The 25,460-nt window shown below is 45.4% G+C and overlaps 1 protein-coding gene across 2 annotated transcripts; it reads left to right on the top strand.

Annotated features, from left to right (window-relative positions):
- Nucleotides 1-268: 268 nt before the first annotated feature.
- ENO4 (enolase 4) lies at nucleotides 269-25,114 on the top strand (the record flags this gene model as incomplete). Of its 2 annotated transcripts, none has more annotated exons than XM_080823485.1 (14): nucleotides 269-430; nucleotides 5,805-5,933; nucleotides 6,699-6,889; nucleotides 8,137-8,286; nucleotides 10,172-10,337; nucleotides 10,432-10,563; nucleotides 12,166-12,219; nucleotides 13,435-13,491; nucleotides 15,733-15,900; nucleotides 18,027-18,152; nucleotides 19,476-19,671; nucleotides 21,264-21,331; nucleotides 21,850-21,967; nucleotides 24,392-25,114. In XM_080823485.1, 14 exons carry the CDS (start codon nucleotides 269-271, stop codon nucleotides 24,544-24,546), a joined length of 1,872 nt encoding a protein of 623 aa, XP_080679611.1. In that variant the 3' UTR covers nucleotides 24,547-25,114. The 2 variants fall into 2 exon arrangements, with proteins under 2 accessions (XP_080679611.1, XP_080679612.1); XM_080823486.1 differs by having other exon boundaries at nucleotides 19,476-19,675; nucleotides 21,268-21,331.
- Nucleotides 25,115-25,460: the final 346 nt, after the last annotated feature.

Genomic DNA, 25,460 nt, shown 5'->3' with positions numbered 1-25,460 from the left:
AAACTGTCGGGGACAGTGGTGGAAAATGACGCCGGCGGAGGAAAAACGTCGGTAGTAAAGGAGCCTAAGCCCCGGGCCCATTCCCTCACCGAGGGGACTGAGGAGGTTAGAGAAGCCACGCGCAGCTCCCGCCGTGGCAAGAACCCGGGCTGGAAGCCTCGCGAGATCTTGGGGAGGGGGATCGGGAATCTCGTTGCGTTGCCTAGCGACGAGCAGGACGCTCGCAGGCCCCCACGCTAACCCCAGCTGTAGCCTTAAATCTCCTACCATGGGAGAAGGCGGCGGCCGTAGCTTTGGGACCACTAAGGAGCTGCAGAGGCTGAAGCAGCAGGCGATGGAGTACTACCGGGAGAACGACGTCCCGCGCAGGCTGGAAGAGCTGCTCAACTCCACCTTCTACCTCCAGCCTGCCGACGTCTACGGGCACCTGGTAGGGACCTGGGACAAACACCCTCTTCCCTCCAGCCCCTCTCCCCCCGCCCCACGCTGCGGCAACGCCACGCGCCTGCGCCGTTGAGTCGCGCACGCGCACCGCCGCCGCGGGCTCGGGGTCCGTGGTCTTGCGGGGAGGCGACGCCTAGGGAAGAAGCGGTACGGAAACGTGGGCGGGAGAAATCGAGAGAGAGAGAGAGAGAGAGAAGTGGTGGACAGGCAGCGGTTAGAGGAAAGCGGGGTCTAGGCGCATTCGGGGCCGAAGCGACAGCTTCCTCGCTGCCTCAGAGCGGGTCCGCCCCGGTGCAGTGCTTTTTAAACACAGACCTTAATACCGCGTAGCTCAGCTTACCAACCTCCAGCGGCCTCCGTTTGAACACGGATGAGTGCCTCAGCTTGGCCTCAGCCTGCCCTAGGGCCTCTTGCCCAGCCCGTTCTCACTGCTCCCAAGTCTCCTTCAAACCTATGCTCTCCTTGCAGTGCGCACCTTTCTCAACCTGGATGCCCACCCCCACCCCACCAGCTGCTACCCAAACTCCAAATTCACATCAGTCTTGCCCGTTTCGCCTGAACTAATTGTCCTCGCGTGTTCCTAAATCATTTCCTAAACGTAATGAGACCCTCCCTAGGCTTGCGAGCTTCATGGAGAGCCTAGCCCCTGTGCTCAGCACAAGGTCAGGCACATACCTTAGCCTTAAGCAATGAGCAGATGAAACAAACAAGCGTGTTCTCTTTTCCAGATCCGTTAAGTACTAGACAACAACACCTTCCTCCTGGAAGGCAGTGTGGTTGGGACAGCCGAGTATGTACATGCAGTAAAGACGCACAGTGTGTTTACAAGGTTCGAAACCACACCTAGTTGCGGCAGTTGATTGGGGGGGGGGGGGGTTCCATGAACGTTTATTTCTCTTGGTTGTGGCCTTGAAGTGAAAGTTGTATGTTGGGGTGGGGTGGGGAGGGATGTGCTGAGCTCCCAGTGCTCTGTGATTTATGTTACTTCCCTTAAATCTTTAGGACCACTGGGAGGTAAAAATTAATTTCGGTTTTACAAATATGGAAACTGGCACGGTGAATTTAGGTGAATTTCCCAAGGGACATGTGAATAACATTGACAAATCGAACCAGGTCTGTGTTCCCTGTACCAAGGGATTGCACGGTACACAGTGGACACTCAAGCACTTATTTGTGGCATAAATGAATGAATGCAACTCTGGATTCCATTCTTTTTCCACTGTCTCTTACTTGAGGAATTCTTGCAAGTTAACTAGTCTAACTTCTTTATTTCATAAAGACACCAAGATCTTGCCTCCCAGCTACCTGGTGCAAAAGTTAAGACTAAACACTTGAACTCGGGTTCCTCGATGTAATATTCTTCCCAGTCTGCTAGGCAGCCAGGACTTTGGTTTGTACACTTCTCTGGGAGTTTATACCTTGGTTAGGGACAAAAACCACTGTTACGTAAAAGAACTAGAATAATAGATAAGGTGATATATGATTGTGCTAGACTGAGGGACAGATCACTGTATGTCTTTCAGGAATTCAGGGATAGGAAAGAACCTGTAGGCTGTAGCATCTGAGAAAGTTTTGGCTTGGACTTTGAAGGATGTTCAGGAATTGGACTGGCAAAAAGACAATGTCACTGCCTGAGTTTTAGCCATCTGTATTTTCATTTAGTTTCTCCCTCTATCAAGTCCAACTGAATTATGTTACCAGAGCAGCCTTCCTAACCCTAAATCTGATCATCATTCTTTTATTCAGAAACCTCCTGTGGCTCCTTACTATTCCCTAAAGCCTGAAGTTCCTCACTACCTGCTCTTGCCTTATCATATTCCCTCTACCCAAAGTATCTGCCCTTGACTTCTCCCCCTTGTCTGCCCAGTGAAATACTACATATTCTCCAGTGTTCAGCTCAAATGCCATTTCTTCACTGCTTCTGTTACATACTTGAGGAACCGAGATAATGAGGAAGATCCTTGGGGGCAATACAATCTAGTCCCTTATAGTTTGATAAAGAGTTTGAGAGCCGGAGTCAGGCAGATCTCATTCGATTCTTAGCCCTTCCACTTAGTAGCTGTAGTAGACTATGATATTGATGCTCCCCAGTGAACCACACCACCATTGTCCCTGCTCTTACGTAAATCTCTCCTACACCTTGGGACTTGGCCATATGACTTGCTTTGATCACAAGCCCCACGTCAAGCACAAGGCAGACAAAAGCATGGTAAAGTGCTGCCATATTGAGGTTTGTGGTATTGGAGTACTCCCTCCTGGAAACCAGTCATCATGTTGCCTGGAAGTCAATTACCCAACTGGAACGAGAGAGAGATCAGGGTAGAGAGGCTCTGGCAGATGCAACAGCTCCAGGAAATCCTGTGAGAAAGACATGCCCAGCCAGCCTCTAGGATGTTCTAACCATCCTGGCTGAGACACCAGACACATGAGTTAAGTCATCCTGGATACTCTGGACCCAGTCAAGTCTCTAGGTCATGGAGCATGAATGGGAGACCCCAGGCAAGACCAGCCAAAAGAATTACTGCATTGAGCCCAGACCAGATTGTAGAATCATGATTGAATAAATGGCTTCAGCCACTAAGTTCTGGAGTCGTTTGTTACTAAGCAGTGAATAATTAAGACATTGGTTACTTTACCTTATACGATTTTTCTGGAACTCAGTTTGCTCCTCTGTGGAATAGAAATGATATGATTTACCTTACAGGGTTGCTTTGAGAATTTTATGACATAATGTATACAAAGTTCCCAGGGATATGTCTGACATATTAGTTTATACAAGATTTAATTTATGGAATCCTAAATATGCCAGGCACTGTAGTGTGTGATACAGTGATAAACAAGACACTCCTTCAAGGCATATACTAAACACTTAAAAAATATTAGTTCCTTTCTCTTCCTAACATAATATTGTACATTGTGGATACTTGTTGCTAGTTATTTCAAATTCACTATAATACACAACACATAAGCTAGATGATATTTTTTCTCTCCTGATTCTATCTAAATTCATTGAGACACTTACTCTGTAACATATGAACCATCATCCTTAAAATACATGGATGGCTTGGGGTGCCTGGGTGGCTCAGTGGTTGAGACTCCGACTCTTGATTTCAGCTAGGGTCGTGATTTCAAAGTGCTGGGGTAGAGTCCAGTCTGGGGGCTCTGCACTGCACTCAGCAGGGAGTCTGCTTCCCCTCTCCCTCTGCCCCTCCCCCTGCCCACACACACACTCTCTAAAATAAATAAACCATATATATATATATATATGTATGATATATATAATACATGTATATATACACACATATATAATACATATTATACACACACACGTATCTATACATAAATGGATGGCTTGAAAATTGACTTTTGCTTTTTTGTGCTGGGGCACCACCTGTGGGTAGGAGATGACCTGTTATGTAGGCTGAGGTCACTGGATTTTGAATGCAAAGATCAGAGGCCTGTTTGGCAGTGAAGGCAGATAAAGAGCCCAGTACGATCCGTTGATGAGGTCCAGGAGGGTGTCCCCTCACCTTCCCTTCCTCCTCCTCTCCCCTCTCCTGATCCTCCTCCATGTAGAAGCGCCATCTTGAATCTTTTCACTCAGGCTTTTTGAGTGGACTTTCTGCTTCGTGCTCTTCTCCCTCTCTCTCAGAGCACTTCCAAATGGCTTCTGCCTTCCCATATCAATGGAATGGCTTTCACCAAGGTTCTGACAACCTGCTTTGAACACATTCTGTGCGTGAACCGCTGGTGAGTGAAATAGAGCCTCTGCAGAAGCCTTCACCATTAAAATAGCAGATGCCTCATGGGGTGGAATAAAAACTGGCCCCCAGAAGTTTCCAGAGTTTGTCCTCCAGCATTCTAGAGACCAGCTGACTTCCAGATCTTAGACAGCAGGATGGATTAGGACCTGCTAAAAAGTGACATGGGATCTCTAAGAAATGTATGGGAAAACATTCTCAGGTGTGTCATGTTTGATGGACAGTTTGCTTCCAAATAGGCATCTCTTTGGAGAAGCTAAGTCCTAATTTTCAAACAACTAATCTCCTCCATTGGGTAGCTCGAATCATCTAATTAAATCAGAGGTCTTTGTTTCAAAGTAAATTAATATGGCTAAGACTCCAATCTTGAGCTATTTTTGCTTGTTTGTTTGTTTCTCCTGCCTTAAATTCATTTGTACTACAAATTTCACTCTGAGGCACCGTCTCCAGAACAAATTGGAAGGCAACGTGGCAGATGGAAGATTATCTGCTTCAGGAACAGCTCGAGTTAGGGCGGGCCTCATATCCCCGATTTGTAAAAACAGGGAGCATAACCACATTCCTCATGTTTATTTTTCTTCCTAAAATGCTTTGAATTTGGAGGTAGACTTCATGTCCTTCTCCCTTTCGCCCACTGATTGAGAGCCGTTGACATGGATTCTGGACTCAGACTGCCTAGAGGCAAACCCCAGCTCAGCCAGCTATTGTGTAATCTTAGGCAAAAGATTTCATCTCTCTATACTCGCTTTCCTCATTTGTACGGTGGAGATTTTAAAAATACTGATCCCGTAGGGTTGTTATATGACATAAATAATGTGGGTAATGCACTTAAAGCAGAGGCCAATACCACGATACATTCTTTAAAAATAAAACCTATAACTGTATGTTTTAGGTGCTTTAATAGTTTTTTATTTTCGTAGATACTATTCTGTAAAATGGGGATGTTTATTTGATTTCTCAAATTACATTGGAATTACATTGTGGGATTATGTCATTTAAAACTGATTTTTAAATAAGTCTATAAGAATAAAAGCCTTTTGTTTTCCTTTTTAAAAACGTCGTTCAAGGGCGCCTGGGTGGCTCAGTGGGTTAAAGCCTCTGCCTTCGTCCCAGGGTCCTGGGATTGAGCCCCGCATCAGGCTCTCTGCTTAGCGGGGAGCCTGCTTCCCCTTCTCTCTCTGCCTGCCTCTCTCCCTACTTGTGGTCTCTGTCTGTCAAATAAATAAATAAAATCTTTAAAAAATAAAAATAAAAACTTCGTTCAAATGTTTCATTTTGCTTGTAAATAAATTCACATTTTACAATAATTAAAAGAAATAAATGTATGTGAGTTTCAGCTGAGAGTTCAAGAGAGAATGGATCATTCCATATCCTGGAGACCCCGCATCAGGTTAATTCAAATCTCAGCACGTGGGAGGGCAGGGCAGTTGCCACAGAGTTGATAGTTCAAACCTCACCCCCCACCCGCTTCCCCCACCCCCGCATGAGGAGGACACTGAGGGGAGAGGTTTAAAAGAAACTAGAGTAAATGTGAATGATCTTTTAAATATAAATCAGTCACGGTATTGTAATTTTTGTTTTTTTGTGTGTGTGTTGAAGGCAAACTGCTTTTCTAAACTTGCAAAGCCTCCCACCATATGCAAAGTAGTGGGGAAGAATGTATTGGATGGACTGGGGCTTCCAACCCTACAAGTGGAAATATTCTGCACCATTCAAAATTTTCCCAAGGTAGGACGTAGCTTAAATGTGTTCTTTATTGTGTCTTGGTTCCTTCGCATTTATTGTCTAAATTGTAGAAAATTAACGTTTTGAAATTCCATGTTTGTGAAATACATACATACAACTTGTAGGTAGTCATGTACATAAAGCATGAACCATACAAGGAAGCATTACGGCTTTATTGTGTTTAAGTGCAATATGGGTACAGACATGGCATGCTAGCCTGTAGATGATCCAAGATGGAGAAATGGGGCAAAAATCGTTTTTAAAAAATCTGACATCATTAATGTGATGAGTTCTGTAAATCTATAGGTATGTTTATAGATTCATATGTTTATATATAAATTTACATAGATTTATAGATATGTGGGCTGATCGACATAAAGAAAAATTTCATTTTCATAATTATAATAATTCACTTGAATTGCTACATATTTGTTAGAAGTAAATTTGCTACCGTCTCTGGGAGGCAAATAATTATGATTAAGTCTGTATCCTTTTAGCTATTTATTGGAGAGGCAGTGATAAAAATGAAGTTCAATGTAAGATTTTTGTAAGTGTATTTTAACAAGGTAATAATTTTAAATGTTCCCTGAAGTTGGGTTCCATACAGTTTCAACAGTTATAAAAATATCTCAAGGAAAATTGCATATTCTCATTTTCTCTTTGAAACTGGTGATAAAATATCATGCACATTAAAAGCCGGATACATTCAATTTCTTCCTTTCTGTAAGAGGGAGGGGAAGATGTAGGAAACGTTTATGTTATTTCCAGAGCATATGTTCAGTGGTGATCTCAACGCACTTTGAAGTCCAAGAGAACGTTCTGCCCGAGCTGGTGGACGTGGAGCGAGAGGCAAGGTCCGAGGCGGTCCACACCGCAGTGCAGTGGGTCAACGAAACCATCACCGAGGAGCTTCGGGGCCTGACGCCCTCCGACCAGGCTGGGGTGGACCAGGTGCTCAGGTAGATCTTCCGTTTGCAAACGAAAGTGGCCAGTACACAGAGTATCTTTTTTCTTTTTATTTCACCTGCCAATAAAGCAGGTCTGTCATATCTAGAAGGTGTGGTCAGCAAGTTGAGTAAGAAGCCTATTCGAAAGCAGCAAAATGCTCTTTTCTAAACACCTGGATTTTTTTTTTCCTGCGTGAGGTGACATGAGACCTCTCAGCCTCTTTTCCACGTGTATTCAGTCAAGGTTTCAGTAGAAAGTTTCTCAGCAAGAGCACGGGTAAGAATCCAGATGGTGTCCTTTCTGGCCCCCCACCTCCTATGCCACCTGTGAGGGCTTCATATGCTTCCACGGAGCCCCAGTGGGTGACGCTTGCGGTCGGTCCTCCAACCACAAACAGGTCCTCCGTGCTCTGCCCACAGGTTGACTTTAACACGTGAAAACCGAGGCCAGTGGTCGCCGGGGCCGTGTCAGTGTAGTTCAATGCCCAGCCAAGGAAGGGTGAGCGTTACTGTTCCTTTCGCGCAAGTCCAGTGCCGCGAGCCTCTTGGCCAAACAGAGGTCAGCTGGATTCTGTCTCTCTGGAAGCTCCACCGCTTGCTTAATTAAACAGAACATCCACAAAGCTGTAGCAGCTGAGGTCACAGAGGTTGCTGCCCGTGTTCTCCTCGAGGATTTTCGTGGATTCCTGTCTCACATTTAGGTCTTTCGTCCATTTTGAGTTCATTTTTGTGTGTACCTTTTGGGACTTCTCAAGGTTTTTTTGGTTTGTTTTTGTGTTTTTTTTTTTTTTAAACTATTCATTTTAAGGTTTCTTCCCCACCAAAAAAAAAAAAAAAAAAGAAAAAAAGAAAATGAATTCCTGTCCACTGTACTATACATTTCACTATCTACTCTTGACTCATTTTTATTTTCATGGTTGTTTATTCAAAGAGAAAAATGCAATAGCCCTTAATCAAATAGCATATTCAAAATTTACTTTAAATATATAAACAAATAGGCTCAAATAATTAAAAAAAAAAAAACAGGCACCTAAAATCTTTAAGCCCTTATTTCCAGGCCAAAATTAATTTCAGCTCTTGAACACAGTGTTTTAACAGCATCATTATTTTGGGGCCCTGGAAAGTGAAGCTGATTTGTTTTTAAGTAGCTAAAAAAAAGCAGAGTTAATTGTTGACACATGTTGAATGGAGGGCAGCACTCAAACTGACCAAAATTATGAGCGATAATCACTGTAAAGCCATATTTTCTTGCCATGAAGGACATTCTTTGGAAATAAAGCACAAGAAGACAAAGAGAGGAGAGAACTGGAAAAGAGCCTGGAAGACCCAAGAGTGTCCATCCCTTCACCTGTACCACCACCGCCACCTCCTCCACCCCCAGCCAAAAAAAGGGGACAAAAGCAAGGTCAGTGTCTCATCTTGCAGAACCTTCGATAACTAGAGTGTGAGGAAGAAAGGCTGAAGCTCAGACTGCCTTTCCAGTTAGAGTCTTTTTGCTGCAGACCTAGGGTGGCACCCCTGCCCCAGGTACCATCCATGCTCAATGCCACTGCCTTGCTTGAGGCTGCCGTATTGGGCAGGCAAGGGTTTACCCCACCCCGCCCTCCCTTTTGTTTGAAAAGAAAAAATATTTCTTACCCAGAGGTGAGCACGTACCAAGCAAAGTACACTACATAGTGGCAATGCTGGGGACAGGGAAGAGGAAAGTGGCACGTGGGACCTTTAACTGCCCCCCAAATATCCATTAGCTCATTAAAAGCCACTTGATGTTTTAAGGATTAGTGATATCTTTTGATATGAATAACCAACATTTTCTCAATCCTATTAATAACATTAATAAAAGTTCTCGTGGGGTGCCTGGGTGGGTCAGTGGGTTAAGCATTTGCCTTCAGCTCAGGTCATGATCTCAGGGTCCTGGGATTGAACCCCGTCTCTTTGGCAGGGAGACAGCCTCTCCCTCTGCCCCTACCCCCAACTCATGCTCATGCAATCTCTCACTCACTTTCTCTCTTGCAAATAGAAAAATCTTTTTTTTTTTTTAAGTTTTCATTGGGAGCCTTTGCTATTTTAAAGCAAATAGTCCAAGTTATCATGACCCTTTGTTCCATGCTTTCCAACACACGGTGAACTTCAGCCCCTCTAGTATTCCAGAGCTACTGCTTGTGTTGTAAATAGAGTTTTACGTCCTTCCAACATGCTCCTTGAAGGCATGAATCATGTCTCATTCAATTTAGCCCCACCAGGGCCTAGCATGATGCCAAAGCACAAAGTAAACACCCAATAAATGTGGATTCCCTGGGATAAGAAAGCACCAGAACCAGGAAGGGGCCAACGAGACCATGGAGACATGGTTTCTTATCTCCTGGACTCAGATGCTGAGGCCCAGAGAGGGAAGGGAGTCTCCCAAGGCAAAAGAATCATGTAAGACCAATCTCCGTGCACGGGGGTTGGGGGGGGGTGCACTGCTAAATAACCGGTAGAGATCTGCGGTGGGTGTTCATGGGGCGGTTGCTGTTGACTGACAGAACTTGGAGTGTCAGAGAAGGGAAGAAGTAGGAGGGGACAGTAGTTCGCTAAACCTTCACTGTGTGTTATGGGGTCACGTGCCTTATTCTACTTGTCTTACCCACCTGACCCAGGCCAGCAGCTGGGGACAGGCACTGGCCATTTACAAAGGATGGTGTGGCACCTGGGCAGGCTGGGCTGGGTGGCTGGGAGCAAATGAGAGTGAAAGGCAGGTGAGGCGGAGGGTGGACGGCTGGCTCGGGAAGCCATTGCTATTACAATGGGACACCTGTTTGGGATTAGCCAGCAAGGTTACTAGTGAGATACACACACATGAAGAGACGTGTTCAGCAGGAAGCTGGATACGCAGGAGCCCTGGTGGGTGTAGAAAACAAAGGATTGGGATTCAAAGACACTCCAGATCTTCTTCCTTCACTTGCTTTTGGATATTGGGCAAGTCTTTTGGGCTCTCTAAGCCCTAATTTACTTCTATGTGAATGTGGGATTAACAGTACCTGCCCTATACCATCGTCAAAGGAGTTCATATCGAATGTCTGAAAATTTCTTAGAGTGGCAAAATCCATGGTTACGGATGATTTGGACGTTGGGGAGTCGTAAGTGAAGTCACACAGAAACTTCTTGGGGGCTTGAGGTGGAGACTATGTTCTCCCCAGCCTCAGTTCCCCCTCCTTTCTTCACATCTGTAAGCAAAGCATTAAAAAATAGAGTTTTATCATAGTCAAACGTCCTTGAAAGGAATCTTCTTTCCCTGTTTTTCCCTCCAGGGAGGAACGATACTTTTACAGAGAAACCTATTGCGCCTCCAGAACCCGTTGAACCTGTAGTGAATGGGAGCATGGCCATAGCGGCCGTGTCACTCGCTGTGGCCAAAACCAGGGCCATCCTGGACAATAACCCCCTCTACTTAAATATTGCATTACTGAAGCACCGTCAGGTCAGTATCTGTTGTCTTCCATCACGAGGACCCGTGAGTATCTGGACACCAGTGAACCACATTTCTTGTTTCTCCTTGGTTTCCCCTCTTCCAGGAACAGCCCACAAAACTCACCTTACCTTTGCCAATGGTGTCTCTGGTCAGCTGCGGGAAGTCTTCGCCCGGGAAGCTGAATTTAATGAAAGAAGTGATGTGTATACCCCATCCTGGATTAACAGCTAAACAAGTACCTTCGATGATCTCACTTTTTCCTTTCTTTTTTTGTTAAGATTTTATTTACTTATTTAGAGAGAGGGCATGAGCAGGAGGAGGGGGAGAGGAAGAGCAAGAATCTCAAGCAGACTTCTGGCTGAGCACAGAGCCCAGTGTGGCGCTCGATCCCAGGACCCTGAGATCATGACCCGAGCCGAAATCAAGAGTCAGACGCCCAACTGACTGAGCCACCCAGGCTCCCCTCACACTACTTTTTCTTAAAAAAAAAAAAAAAAAAAAAAAAAGGCTCTGTCATCGACAAGTCTTTAGTGTAGGTCCCCAAGGCTTATGACACCAAGGGAGAGAGAATTAAATATAAAATGAAAAAAATAATAATTTAGGCAATCAGAAGTTGAAAAAAAGCAAGACCTCAAATATAAGGGGCCCATTTAAGCCACCTTCAGTCTCTGGTTCCTTTTAGCACTGACTTATGCCCGTGACTCACCAAGGAGCCCCGGGTGAGTAACTTGGCAGCCTTGATGGGCTGGGAGGTTGTTATCTGGGGGAGTCCGGGCACCTTTATTTACTGGCCGAGGCACTGCACTAGCAGCAGGAGAAGCTGGCTCTTTCCCAGCAGTCCGTTCTGTTCCGGAAGAGCTCCAGGGCCGGCCGGACCGCCTGGCGTGCAAGAGAGGTTCAGCGCGTTCTTCTGGAATGAAGGACTCCTAGGTTGCATCTTCATACTTAGTGGTGTGCTCGTTTCTATATTGTTCTTCACTGGCCTGAAGGAGCCCTTGTGCCTCTTTAAATCTCCATGAAATATTCTACCAGTTAGGACATTAGAAAGAATTTACATTTAGGTACTGTAGTGGATGTTTTCAGGAAAAAGTACAGGAAGTTCCATCCCGTCAGGTAATACACTGAGTGGTATTTTTTTACCTAAGCTAGTGAGAATCACTATTTTTTTTTCAATCTCAAGATAATTTCTTCGTGATAATTCTTTTTTAAAGAGAATAACCATAATTCTTTTTTAAAGAGAATAACCATTACCTCACGATGTATCAATTGTGGAACACTAGGAATTCATAGCTGGCTCACCGTCTGTCCGATCACATTCAGATCCTAGCCCCAGGATCTTTTCTGCAGTTCAAATCCATTGGGCTATTGGAGGACTGGCATAGTGGGCATGCCGTCCTTTATTTGTCTTCGTATGCAGATCCCACAATCATCAGGATATACTTTCCTATTTTTAAGTGACAGTGGCTTTATACCAGTTCAAACACTGTCATGGAGAATCCCTTGGTGACCTATGATGTGTATGTGCAAAAAGGGTTGGTCAGGAGACTATGAAAGAGAATGAGTCTGACTTGATCCAGCCGATGGCACCCGTCAGTTCTGAGCAGTAAAGAAAACGTACTGAGAAGAGCCTCGTTCATATCCAACCAAATAAAAATTGAGGGCCGAAGATTAACATTTAATCTTCTGATTTTGTAGACCACATCTAATCCACTAACCAGGATACCTTATCGGGGACCCTACAAGTATTCAGTTAGAAATAGCCAGTGTGTGCCGTAAGTTTTTGTATTTGAAGTTTCTAGACTACAGTTGTGGAAGATCACGGTTATGATACTTACAGGGTGTGGAGATGCTTCTGGAAATTCAGAAACATATCAACAAAACAATTGAAATGGTAGGTAAAGAGAATCTATGGTATCTAATTGCTGATACTGACACCTCCCAGTATACAAATTTTACTTTATTGTGAAATTAACTCAATATTGTTGTTATGGATATGGAAATGTATCCACTTGGTTTTTCATAGGAGCCAAGCGTATGCATTCCCTCGTGGGCCATGGATCCGGTTTCTAAAGGCACTTGACAGTCTCATCAGCTGGCTCTGTGCTAAAATCATCCCTTAGGAATTGGAAGGAAAGGATTTGGCCCCTAGGATGTGCGAGGCAGTTCAGTGTAATAGTGAAGGCACAGACTCGGAGGTCTGCTTGGAATCCCAGTGTTGAGCATACGGGAGCTTTTGGCCAGACAGCCCTCGAGGGGGAGGCCACAGAGGCAGGACGATGACAGGGAGCCATAGGGACGAGTCCCTGGTTGTGCCTGTGTTTGTCTTGTTCTCCACTATATGTCTCCTGCCTCGCACATCAGTTTGCTTCCCAAGTGTGGTATTTTTACCGGGGATAGAAAGTTTAGCTGACTCCGTGGTGCAAAGAACCAGGAGAACTGTATTTGCATGTACTCTGGTGTGAGCCCTGATTGATTCTTGACAAGCATGCCCTAGTTTACAGAGCCAGGAAATGCTGGGTATTAAAATGCACCCTTTAAGGGCTGAATCCTTACTCTAGATCTCTGTCAACACCCCACATTGTGGGTATTGAAAATGACCAAACGTCCATGGAAAGTATCTTTGCTTTTCATCTCAAATGATATTACGCAAACCAGATTCATCAGATTTAATGACCTTTGGCTGTTTCTGAAAGTCAACTCCACCCTGCAGAGGAAGTGTTTGTACCTTAACAATATTTAGAACAATATTCAAAACAATCTGAAGGCAAATTCCGCAGTGGCTTTGCTCCCTAAGGGCAAGGAGGGGATGTCGTAGGAGTGAATAATACTTCATTTATATGAATAGAAAAGCATTTACAGGAATGCAGGCAGAAAAGAAGGGTGAGAAAGGGGCCACATACCTGAGTTTGAGAAACAGTCTGGAGTTTTTCAAAATCAGGAGGGGCTGGTATGAGGGGTGTGTGTGTGTTTGTGTGCGTGCACGCGCGCGCGTGTGTGTGGTGGGAGATTCACAGTGTGCCTGGTCAGGCCCCAGGACCTGAAGCTCTACTTGCTGCCAGAGAGTCTGAAAATGGCAAGTGATTTCTCTCTCTCTTCTATCTCACAGCCGCCACCTCCAAAAACAGAGACCAAAAAAGGGCATAACGGAAGCAAAAGAGGTCAAGTAAGTTTATGTATTTCTTAACCAGACTTCAGTACGACACAATTCATCTCTATAGCCCCTGCCCATGTTCCAGCCCCGGTCAACCATACTCCAGGCCCAGGGCTCACACACACACAGAAACGACACAGTGGTACTCTGCCTCCAGGAGCGCTGAGCCAGACAGCCCCCGAGCTGGAATGTCACTGGGCCCCACCTCTCTGGCCACAGGCTGCCGGGCCAGCGCCTGGCTCTCTAACAGACACCCCAGAGGGTGTGCGGAAGCATTTATGAATCCAATATAATAGAGTGGAAACTCGATAGGTGACGTGTTGGGGAGGGTGAATGTGGCTAACCAGCTGAACGGCAGATAGAATGTTTTCGACTGTAATCTTACCCCTACCAAGTAAGAGAGAAACAAACAAAAGGCACAAGATGATAGCCCTCTCTTTCTTCCTGAAAAGGCACCCAAGCCCCATTTCAGACGAACCATTACCAGACCTCCGATTTTGTCGGTAGCCTGACAAACAGTTCTTGTCCACACTGACCAGGTTGGCCTCAAGAGCCTCCGGAAGCCACAGGTTCGGTGGCTGTGGGCGCTCAGGCAGACACACCTCTCAGATACCTGGACTTTAACAACAGAGTCGGAATAACCAGTCAGAATCCTGGAGACAATGCAGGCAGTGATGGGACTAGTAAAGGCGAAAAGTTAAATTCCTCCTTCGCACTGGGAGAGAGAAGAGAAATGCGTGAGGAAATACACCAGGAAGTGAAGTACCCCGTCGGCAGATCTGTTGGGATGAGTGCAACACTCTCACGCTAGACCCCGGGAGAGAGCCGGGGTGTGGGGACAAAGTGACCCAGCATCAGCGCGTCCGCCTTGCTCCAGCAGGTTGCCCTGGGTGTTCTGAGAAACTCGGGCCAGCATCAGCCCTTCCCACAGTCAGCTTTCCTACTTTATTTTTTTTTTTCCTGTTAGAAACAGGTTAAATGGTAGATTCTAGAGAGCCAGCCGTACTAGTTAAGAGGCCTGAACTCTGGAGCTAAACTTCCTGGATTAAAAACTGTTCCAAGTTCCTTACCTCTCTGTAAAATGGGACAGTAGTTGTACGTGCTTCAGGGGGTTGATGGAAGGAGTAAACGTGTTTATGTAAAGCGTTTGGAGCAGTAGCGGGCATTTAATAAGCTCCCAAGAAGTGATGCTTACAGTTGAGAAGAGTCGAACAAAACTCGATTGATACATAGCAATTTCCCTAGCTGTTCCGTTGCTGAATAAAGGGTTCCTGTCCCTGCCGTTAAGAATGTCAGATGGGGGGGTGCCTGGGTGGCTCAGTGGGTTAAAGCCTCTGCCTTCGGCTCAGGTCATGATCCCAGGGTCCTGGGATCTAGCCCCGTATCTGGCTCTCTGCTCCGCAGGGATCCTGCTTCCTCCTCTCTCTCTCTCTCTCTGCCTGCTTGTGATCTCTCTCTGTCAAAAAAAAAAAAAAAAAGTTAGATGGGGCTTATAATGAACTCGTGCGATCAGCAGAGAAATGGGATATTTCTGCCTCTGTTCATGTTTGGCATGCACACGTGCGCACACACACCCTTCAGAATCACCGTTAGTCTGCTTCAAATGTGTGATAATTCATAGTGGCAACTTAGAAGGAGGGCACGGCAGGGCTGACCTTGCATCAGAAACACATGGCCGCCTTTCCCGGGGCTGCTTTCGGTCCCAAACTGCCTTCCACTGAAATCCATCCGTAGTGCTGCCTTATTTTAGGGAAATCTTCTATCCTTTCTCAAGTAAGATCATTCCTGAAGGAGGGTTCCATGTTCACACTTAAATTCTTCAAAAGGAACATGGAACACAGGAAAGAGCAGGTTTGGAAGTGGGTGGAGGAGGACATTGGTAAGGACCGGACAGATGCTCAGAAGCACAGCCTGGAGATTTGCCCACCTTGGGGTCGCGGCTCAGGTCAGCCCATGTACCATGGCAGGGTTGATCAGGACATTATACAGGCACACCTAAGACAGAAAAGTGTGTTCCCAGGTCAAGCCTGAAACCATGGGGGTAGGAAAATTACTCCAGACGCTTTGGGCAATCATATGTCTAAAGGTCATGCAGAGATGAGTGATGCCCAGACATAAGGTTAATGCAGACTCAGAAGACCACATGTTTAGAGAGCTGTGTCTGGTTATCAGTGGTGCCTAGTTTATAACCAGGAAGCTCCAAGAACCTTACTGCTCTGTATTTATAAGCGTCATTTGCCTTCGGTCTTTTAGCAGCCCATCACAGGCAAGATGTCGCATCTTGGCTGTTTGACCATTAATTACGACACCATAGAGCAACCACTGGTCCTAATTCAAGGCATCTGTGCATACCTGGGGCTGGACCTGGGGACAAACCTGCATCTAGCCATCAACTGTGCTGCCCACGAGCTGATGGATTATGTAAGTTTCTGCTCCGGAACACTTAACTTGTTGGGTCCCATTATTTTTAAATTAGGACTCAAAAGCAGCACATACCTGAATATTTTCCAAACAGATCCTATTGCTTTTATTAATATTGTGTGCGGCTTCCAAATATAAATGGAGTCAAGAAAGCCAACTTAGCTAATGACCAGAGGATAACATAACCATATAATTTTAGAAATTAACAGGAAATGTCAAAATAGCTACATATAGAAATTCTATAACAAAAATTGCTAAAATGGGTTGCTCACATTGCGACTGTGAGAGCTATTGAAAAATAACAAACTGGTATGTTCTGTTGAGTTCACTCCCTTGGTTGGTAGATACTGAATTTGTCAGACATAGAAAACGGGTCCATTATAGCTATAACTTGGTAAGCCCAACTGGCCAGGTAAGTGGTTCTGAGTTTCTGCTGTGACTCCCTTTTTAAATATAAAAATATTTCCAAGTTGTTGATATTTATGGAGACTGTATTTTTATCTGATTAAGCCCATCCACGGTATTATCCACAGCCTGGGTTAGGAGGAGAGAGCTTTAGCGATGAAACTTCTCCCGGAGACTGCACCCCGTGGGGACAATTATTTTAAAAAGAGAGGAAAACAGGTTCATTTTTAAAAAGCTTTCATTTTACTTCCTCAGTGTAACAGAGCAGCAGTTAACCTTTGGACTTGGGAAGCTGGCATGTTAGGGAAACTGGTAAAAGTTGTCTGTCTGCTACATACAAGTTCCCTTCTTCAAAAACACACATGTGGAGTCTGTGATGTATGCAGTGCCCAGCGTGTTGACGTACATTTGTGGCGACTTGGTCATTAATGTCCCATTCAGGGGATATGGCTGCAGAGAATTCCGCTTTAATCTGTGATTCTTTTAACTTCAAAGGGAAACTTGAACAGCATACAAGAACTCTAAGTTTCAGCTGACTTCTAAGTCCTTTTAAGTTTTCTAAAGATACGAAGCACATGAAGCCTTGTTTAATGTAATTTCCTATTCTCCACATAATGATTGGTTCCTAGACATACTATTACGAAAAATAATTGCATGTTTTCATCAGCAATGTATACCAGAACTATGAATATACTGACTGCGAGTGCTAGCTAGAATGGGTGTTTTTTGCTTATATTCAGTGAAATGAATTAGCTTGATATCAGATAGTTCTTACAATGTTAATTCAACATCATTAGCATTTCTTTACGGACAAGATAGGATTTTCAAGGTTTTGCAGTAAAGAAACTAAAAGTTCTGGCTGCCTTTTTAATCTGAGAAAAGTACAAAATCCTTTCAAGTATGGATTTCTTTGGAACCTGCCTAGTTCCAATGGAATCCATCCCACTGGCAGGCATAGCAGGAAGGTGTCAGCAAACCAGTCATTCTGTTGCCTCCTGCCTCCTTCCTGGTACCCGAATAACCCAGGGGCCATCCCTGAACACAGACTTGGGAATCAGTGCCAGGATTTGCAGAGACACGACACCAGATCCATTAGCCCCGTTTACTTCTGTTCTTGATGACCTGGGGCTTCCCAGACTTCAGATGAATGGAGTCGAACTAGAACTCCTTCAGAACCATATGGTTACTAGTAGGGCGTGCATGCTACCTGAGAAGGAGATGCCGTCACATGGGTCATCGGACATTTCACAGTGGCTGTTCGTATCTCCAAAACCTCGCCCTGCTTTCAAATTTTCGGATATTCACGGTACAGGAGACGGACTGTTTGTTTACTGTGAGTGGAAAGATGCTGGGTTCTGGTGAGTGGGAAGCTATGCACTGCTGTCCTGTTTTATAAATTCATGTCATCGCCCATGGACCCAAGCAGCCAGGTAGCTGGTACCACGTCCCGAACCTAAGTAAGAAATTATTTAGAAGGCTTCATCTGAAGTCCGTGGGAGGAGCACCCGGGGGCATGAAGAAGAATGGTGACACGATTTCCCCAGGCTAATATGTAACAGATATTTAAACTGAAGTACACAGATGTCTCATGGGACTATGGCCCAAAAAGGACGTTTACAGTCTTTTATAGGCAATGAATAAACGCAAATGGGAATCCCGCCTTTCCCCTTTGAGGAATTCCTCATTCATCTTTATTTTGTGATTGTCCTTCCCCCCGCCAGAGTAGAGGAAAGTATGAAGTGATGCTGGGAACATACAAAAACGCAGCGGAGATGGTTGACCTATACGTGGATCTGATCAACAGGTTCCCTGCAATTATTGCCTTAATCGATCCTTTCAGGAAGGAGGTAATGGGGATCCACCTTGAACTGTATAACAACAGAGAGCAAAATCTCATTCTTTTGGCTCGGTCGCTGGAAATAGTGCAGTTTGGGGTGGGGAGGAGTGGCTCTGCCTCAGCCTGGGTGAGAGGAGTCGCACACTGAGCAAACACAGACCCGAAGTGGAGGGCCTGGGAGGGCACCTGTGTGTAGAACAAGTGAGCTTTCCCGGGCACTTGGGCGTACCCATGTTTGCATGAGCAACCCAGGGCTGGCCGCCGAGCCACCAGCTGCTGCTACAGCGGGCCGGTACCCTGGCTGCGCTAAGTGCTCCCGAAACTGGGCCCTCTGCTCAGCCCGTGTGACATCCTCCTTCCACTTCCCACACACGCAGGAAAGTCGCAAAGCCATATTTTAAAAAGGTTTCAGAGAGCGAGGTTTTCCTATTTATTCGAGCTCTGACATCCCGCGAGGGTTGTTCCTCTGCCACAGGGGGCCATCACTCTCCCTAACGTTCTGGATCTCCAAAACCTAAATTCTTGATGGTATGAATTGGAGAGAACCATTAGATCAACTGAACAGACAGTCTCTGGGAGATCAGGCATGGATTTAAATGTGGGGCATGAGAAGAGAGCTGCATCACGCTCAGGGGCCCCGCACCTCCCTTGGCCATCACTCCTGTCACTGCCTGTGCCACAGCCCAGGGCTCGCTGAGCTGCCACCTAGCTCCTTAACCTGCTGGCGGCATCTTCAGACCTTGTTCTGGGGCTCTGGCCTCGTCTGGTTTTACTGCGCTAAGATGGCCCATGTTTGGTCTGTTCTAATGGGATAGGTCAGAATCTGGTACAGTGGCCTGGGAGACTTGGTAGATCATCAGTTAAAATAGTATTTCATTTCACGTGACGGTCTTACCAACAAAAACCGGGGTGTTGAGAAGGGAGAGCCTAGAGCTCATTTCCTCGCAGGCTCATTTCCTTCTGTTGTCTGTTCACCAGAAATAACAGTGGCATCTTCTGGCCAGCCAGTTGCTAGTAGTGTTACAGATAATACAGTGGGTGGGAATAGCTTGGGTTGGAAGGACTTCAGAATCAACGTGGAGCATTTAATGTGTGTTAAACATTTTATCCAAAAGATCTTCAAGCTCAAATTTAATCACTTGAAGATTCTGTTCCACGAAGCTGGTTAATTTGTGTGGCCGTGGTTCAGGTACCATTCAGCCGCAGAAACAACACAAAGCCATTTTGTGGGTCTCAGAAAGGTGTTTAACTCTGATGAGGAGCTCTAGGGTTCCTGTTGTTTTGTGATCATGCGTGATACGTTTTAACGATCGATTCTTAAATATTTACCCAGGACTCTGAACAGTGGAACAGCATCTGTAATGCTCTTGGTTCCAAGTGTTACATCATTGCAGGAGCTGCATCCAAAAACATTTCTAAGCTTCTAGAGGGTGGGGACATCAGCACCCCCAAATCCAGTGGGCTGATCATCAAACATACCAACCAAACTACGATCTCTGACTTGGTGGAAATAACCAGTCTTCTTGACAGTGAGTAGAAGTATAGGTCTACAAGACTCATAAGGAACTTGGCTTGGTTACACAAGGAGCCAAAAAGGTACAGTTTGTCAGTTAATAGAAAGCATGGTATAAATCTTGGCAGGAAAAACAAATTTCCAGCTGTCCGTGAGAGCTCTGGTGCTGGGAGACCATTTGCAGCTAGTGTACTGATCCACTTCCTGGTGGTCCCACAACAGTCCCACTCCAGGAGTCCCACCCCCGCCCCCATTTTAGGCATGACCGAGGACAGTACCCTCTCAGCTTCACACCACAAGACAGTGATCCCACTTGCCCACACTGATGTTTTAAAAATTCCTCACAAGTTTCAAACTCTTTACCACCGTGAGGTCTGTGAACATGCTTTGCCCTGTACCATTGGCTCACTACTCCTGATCCTTCACGTCTTTCCTTAAGGGAAACGTTTTCAGATATGTATGACTTTCCTGGCTTCCCCCACCCCTACCTGGTTGCTCTCAACCTCCCTCGTAGCTTCTGATACTTTCTCTTTGTAGTATTGGCCACAATTACATGTACGGTTATTTAATGTCCAGTATCTGCCTATGAGACTATGAAATCCCATGAGCTCACAGGAGTCTCGTTCAGTGCCTGAAACATGGGTGGGTCTCGGGAGTTAGGCAGAAGGTTTGTCTAAGATCTGAAGCAGGGCTCAGAGCCAGACTGGCAGCCATGGGCCTGGGCTTGTGCCAGAGAATGGCATGGAATGCCTGTGGTCCCTTGTCTTGGAGATGGCCCAGACTAGGGGCCCAGGCAGGGCTGTCTTGTAGGTAGTAGACAGGAGGTCCCAGCCCTGGCCTTACCTCCAGGGCCTACCCACTCAGCAGGCATGCTGTCATTCACTTCGGATCAGTACTATGGCTCAGCCTCCAAAACACCAAACACTGTCTCCAGAGGAGGAACCTTGGCTTGTGTTCTTTGTAGACTTGGCAAACTTCAAGGGGTTCTGAGATCCTCAAATTTGGGTTAAGTACCATCCACACTGTTCTTCGAATAAGTTTACGTTCAGAAAGACAGATCCCTTTGAATAAAATTCTGCACGATGAATTGTGAAATCCAGGAAGGCCTATCAGCTCCCAAAATGATACCCTTGCACTTACTCTATATTTTGTCTCAAAGATGCACACTTTTCTACACTGAACATGAACAAAATGGAATTGTGTCTTACAGTTGTGGTCCCCTTTAAGTGGTCCTAAAGATCTATCTTACAATTTATGATATCTTAAATTTAATTAAATTTGGCATTCGTGTAGTATTTAGCATCTGAGTTACTGGAAAGAGATAAACAGATAAAACCAGGGTAATGAAAATTCAAATGTTTAGGCCAGAATTCCTGGTGGTCGGATCATTGACTCTTCACAGGAAAGTTGTAAACCTTGGCAATTTTTTCGATTTTGTTTCCAGAGGCTCATACATATGTGTGTGTGCATACACACACACGTGTATTTATACATACATGTACACGCACATATGCATACATGTGTGTACATGTATGTGTGTGTATATATATGCCGTATGCTCACTGTTCCTATGCTATCTAAACCTGAAAAGAATTCCTCTGCTCACAGGTAGGCAGCACATCGCTGTCTTTGGAAGCGCGGAAGGGGAGTCATCTGATGACAGCCTGGTCGATCTGGCAAGTACTGAAAGCTGGTCAATTGCAGAATTGCCAAAACACTGCTTTTATCATGAATTGGTATTTCAGAGAAATGCAGTCTTTGGCGGAGAAAGTCATGTAACCTTTTATGAAAGACTGGCTTCCTCCCAGACAGCTAGCTTTTGCAAAGAGCTAATCTTTGAACTTTTAAAAAGAAGAAAAATTGAAGTCCTGGGAAAATGATGAGACACTTGAGTGGCGGGGATGTGCACTTGCAGTCTAACTGCCTGAAAGGAAGCGAGAAAGGCCAGACTGTTCTTAGACGAAATCAGCATGCTCCCATGCCTAGTAAAGCATCTAATGCTTAGTCACGCTGTTTACCTTCCGCGTCTCTATTTGTACGCAGACCTCCTTATCTACATAAGGATCAAATACAAAGTTAGAAGAGAAAAACCAAAACCAGCACAGTGTCTGTGCCCTTTCTCCCTGTTCATTTTTAGCAAAACATGACTTCTCGCTTAAAATCAATTTTGCCCCCCTCCCTCTCCCCCCTTAAGGCCATCGGACTCGGTGTCCGGTTTATCAAGTTGGGAGGTCTTTCTCGCGGCGAGCGGGTGACTAAGTACAACCGCCTCTTCACTATAGAGGAAGAACTGCTCCAGAGTGGAACACTGGGTACGTGCTGCTTTCTTGCTTTGTTTTCACTTAGCTGTAAATAGGAGACCAAAGATTGGAAGAAGGGGAATTGGAGGCCCTCCGCGGGAGGGCAGGGGAATCCAAAGACAGTTCCTAAGTGCTGGCAAAACTAGGGTGGCATTTGCCACAATGTGCATTGTTTTCTTAATGGATTATCTATTTACCTGGATGTTTCAAACTCTCGCCCTTCCTCTTGATGAATAAGCTGCCTGGTGCTTTTCAATAGAATTAATTGATTGGAATCTCCAAGCCCACCTTTTGTTATGGTCCACATTATAGCTAAGGTCTCTGCACAGCCCCTGAAAAGTTAAAGGCAGGTGTTTTCCTGATGATTCTTGAAAACAACTGCTTTTACTTAAAACAAGTAGACCGCATGTTAAGTTTAATGTCATCTGTGGGAAAGGCTGTGGTCTTGAGAGAAATGAACCAATCATTTAGGAAGTCAAACCTCTGCAAATTTGCATGCATAGAAGGCACCTCGTGTACTGGGCTAATTGGAGAGAAACATCCCAAAGATGATTTTTTTTTTAAAGATTTTATTTATTTGACAGACAGAGATCACAAGTAGGCAGAGAGGCAGGCAGAGAGAGAGGAGGAAGCAGGCTCCCTGCTGAGCAAAGAGTCCGATGTGGGGCTCGATCCCAGGACCCTGAGATCGTGACCTGAGCCGAAGGCAGAGGCCTTAACCCACTGAGCCACCCAGGCGCACCCCAAAGATGGATTTTTACCCTTCATGTTCCTGTGATGGCCAAAAGCAGGTGCATGGCACACAGAGATATTTAAAGAGACCAAGTTATTGTCTTTGCAATTCTAAAAATATTTTGCATTTTAGGATAGAATAAATGAATCACTATGCTGGGGGAAAAGTGTGTTTAAGTAGTACCGACAAAATACAAAATTTTCTTGGATGCTATCCATAAGATCTCGTATATGACACATGTATCAGGGCCTGGCCTCTAGAGCAAATCAGTTCTTGCATATGACAGCAAGGAACTAGTCTTCTGCCTCAGGATATGCATTGAAAAAATAAAGAAGCCAAGAGAGATTGTAATTAGGAATATGTCATGTTTAACATATGTTACAACCTTGAAACGCTTCCTAAGCTTCATAGAAAATAAAAATATGATTGAGAGACTCTTTCTGAGTTAGGTAAGGGCAATCAAAGTTAGTGTTCAGTGCGCTACACAGGCCTTGTTTTTTCCAATAGGTAAAATCATATTGTCCTACATATTACCAGGTTTTTGGTTTTTTGATGTCATCCTGACTTGTGAAAGCCTTAAGTTCCTAAACGACCCATCACATTTCCAGCCAGACTTCCCCACAAGAGAAAACAGCTGCTTTCAGGCATCAGAAAGCATAGTGACCTGAGGCCCAGCCCCTCCCCCTGGGGCCAGGGCCAAGCCCTGGGCGTTCTGGCCTGATTATCAGATCACAGGCATGCCTCATTTTATTGTACTCCACTTTACTACACTTCTCAGATACTGCATTTGTATAGAATGAAGGTCTGTGGCAACCCCGTGTCAAGCAACTCCCTGGGCGCCATTTTTCCAACAGCATTTGCTCACTCCACGTCTCTGTGGGGTAAGCAAACTATCTTTGTTATGATCTGTGATCGGTGATTGATTCGCTGAGAGCTCAGATGATGGTGAGCATTTTTTAGCAATAAAGTATTTTTAATTAAGGTAGGTACATTGGGTGTTTTTTGTTTAGGCATAATGCTACTTCTTGCACACCTCACAGACTATAGCACAGTGTGAACGGAAATTTTATATGCATTGGGAAACCAAAAAATTCACGTGACTCGCTTTATTGCGGTGGTCCAGAACCATACCACCGGGATCTCTGACGAGTGCCTGCGATGAAAATTTCCCTGTCGTTGGCCTGTGGTCAGTACACCCCGTTGACAGTGGTCGATAAATGGGAAGGAGACCAAGAACTGGAGAGACAGATCTCCCCTCTGAGAGAAGGAGTAGGAAATCCTGTAAAAGCTCAGCTGTTAACTGAGCACTGTCACTGTCCACATGGACCTGACTGGAACTAAGTCTGCAGTTTGTCTGCTTGGGAACGCTTAGTTGGCGATGGTCTGTACTCACGTAGTGGACCGGCCTCTCTCCTAGCTCCTCTGCTTCCTCTGCTCCTCTTCCGCTAAGCCTGTGCCCAAAAGTCCACTGCATACCGAATGTTCCAGAAGGGCACCATGCAGACTGAGCAAGACAAGTGTATTGCACAGTTAACATCTGAGCAAAGTCGGGCCCAGTTCTGAATGGTCCTGGGACCTTTTCTAATGGTGAGGGGACACCTCTGGGCAGTTCTGGGGGTGGTCTCCTTTACCTCACAGAACCAAGAACATCAAACTTGGCACCACTCGTTTCAACACTAAGCTTTATTGTTGTTGTTAAATAGGTTTCAATGAAGAACACATATTTTTTCCCTTGAATGATGAAGCTGAAAAGGGGACCAAGGCACCTGAGGCTGTGGCCACGGTGGCTGGCGAGCCAGCCGAGCTCCCGGAGCCCATCTTCCCCACAGAAGTGACGGAGGCGTCGGCCAAAGCATGAGCGTCTCGTGGACGGGGCTGTGGACACCCCGCCTTTTGGCCACACTGCGAGCAGGAGACCCGCAGAGCCCACCTGTGTCTTCACATGGGCTTTGCTCTAAAACATCCCTAACCAGCGTGTTCTTTTTATTCTTGTGATTTCACTGTTCGATAACATTGGTACATAGTATTTCTGCCCGAAATTACGCCTGTAAGCTGTGTCTTCCAGACCTCCCATTTCCATGGGGATTTTGTGTGCCAGCTCTCCTGTCCACTTCAGGCGGGGGCCACGACCCAGTAAAAGAGTCCAGTGCCTCTGCTGCTGAGCGCACACGTGGGGCAGTGCCGTCGGCGTGCCCAGAGGCACAGGCGCGTTTTTGTCGCCTGCCTCATGCAGGAAGAAATGTGAGAACTTCAGTCTAACAGCCAAACAGCTGCTTCTTCCTTCCTCGCCCTCCATCCCCTTTTCCCTGATTCCCTCTTTCTAAATTTTCATCTTTATTACATTACTTATACGCTTGTGGGTGTCCTAAGATCCTTTTTGGAAAAAGCAGCAGTCTAAATGAATAAACCCATCAGTAAATGAACACATATTCTGAAGGTAATGAGCTCAGTTACTTCTGCAACAGCATCTCACAGGAGACAAACGACATATCACACAGGCTGACTAAGTGCCTCCCCTGTAAGGCAGTAGCAGGGCTATAGCAGAAAAGTACTCGAAATGAATTTATTCAAACACATACCTTATAGATATAATAATGTCCTACTGCTTTATATAATTTAGATTGTCTGTTTAAACTTACCATCTGCTTTCCTCCAAAATGATAAAAATTGTGATATACTGACCTGTGGGTAAGTTGGCTAAGTTGAGATTTCTGAGAACTTTTCCTCTTGAAGAGCCCCCATAGGGAAATTTAATGGCCTCATGGTAACACC

The sequence above is a fragment of the Martes martes genome, assembly GCF_963455335.1.
Source record: "Martes martes genome assembly, chromosome: 14".
Classification (NCBI taxonomy): domain Eukaryota; kingdom Metazoa; phylum Chordata; class Mammalia; order Carnivora; family Mustelidae; genus Martes; species Martes martes.
The sequence above is the reverse complement of the archived record's forward strand: the minus strand, read 5'-3'. Positions and strand labels throughout refer to the sequence as shown.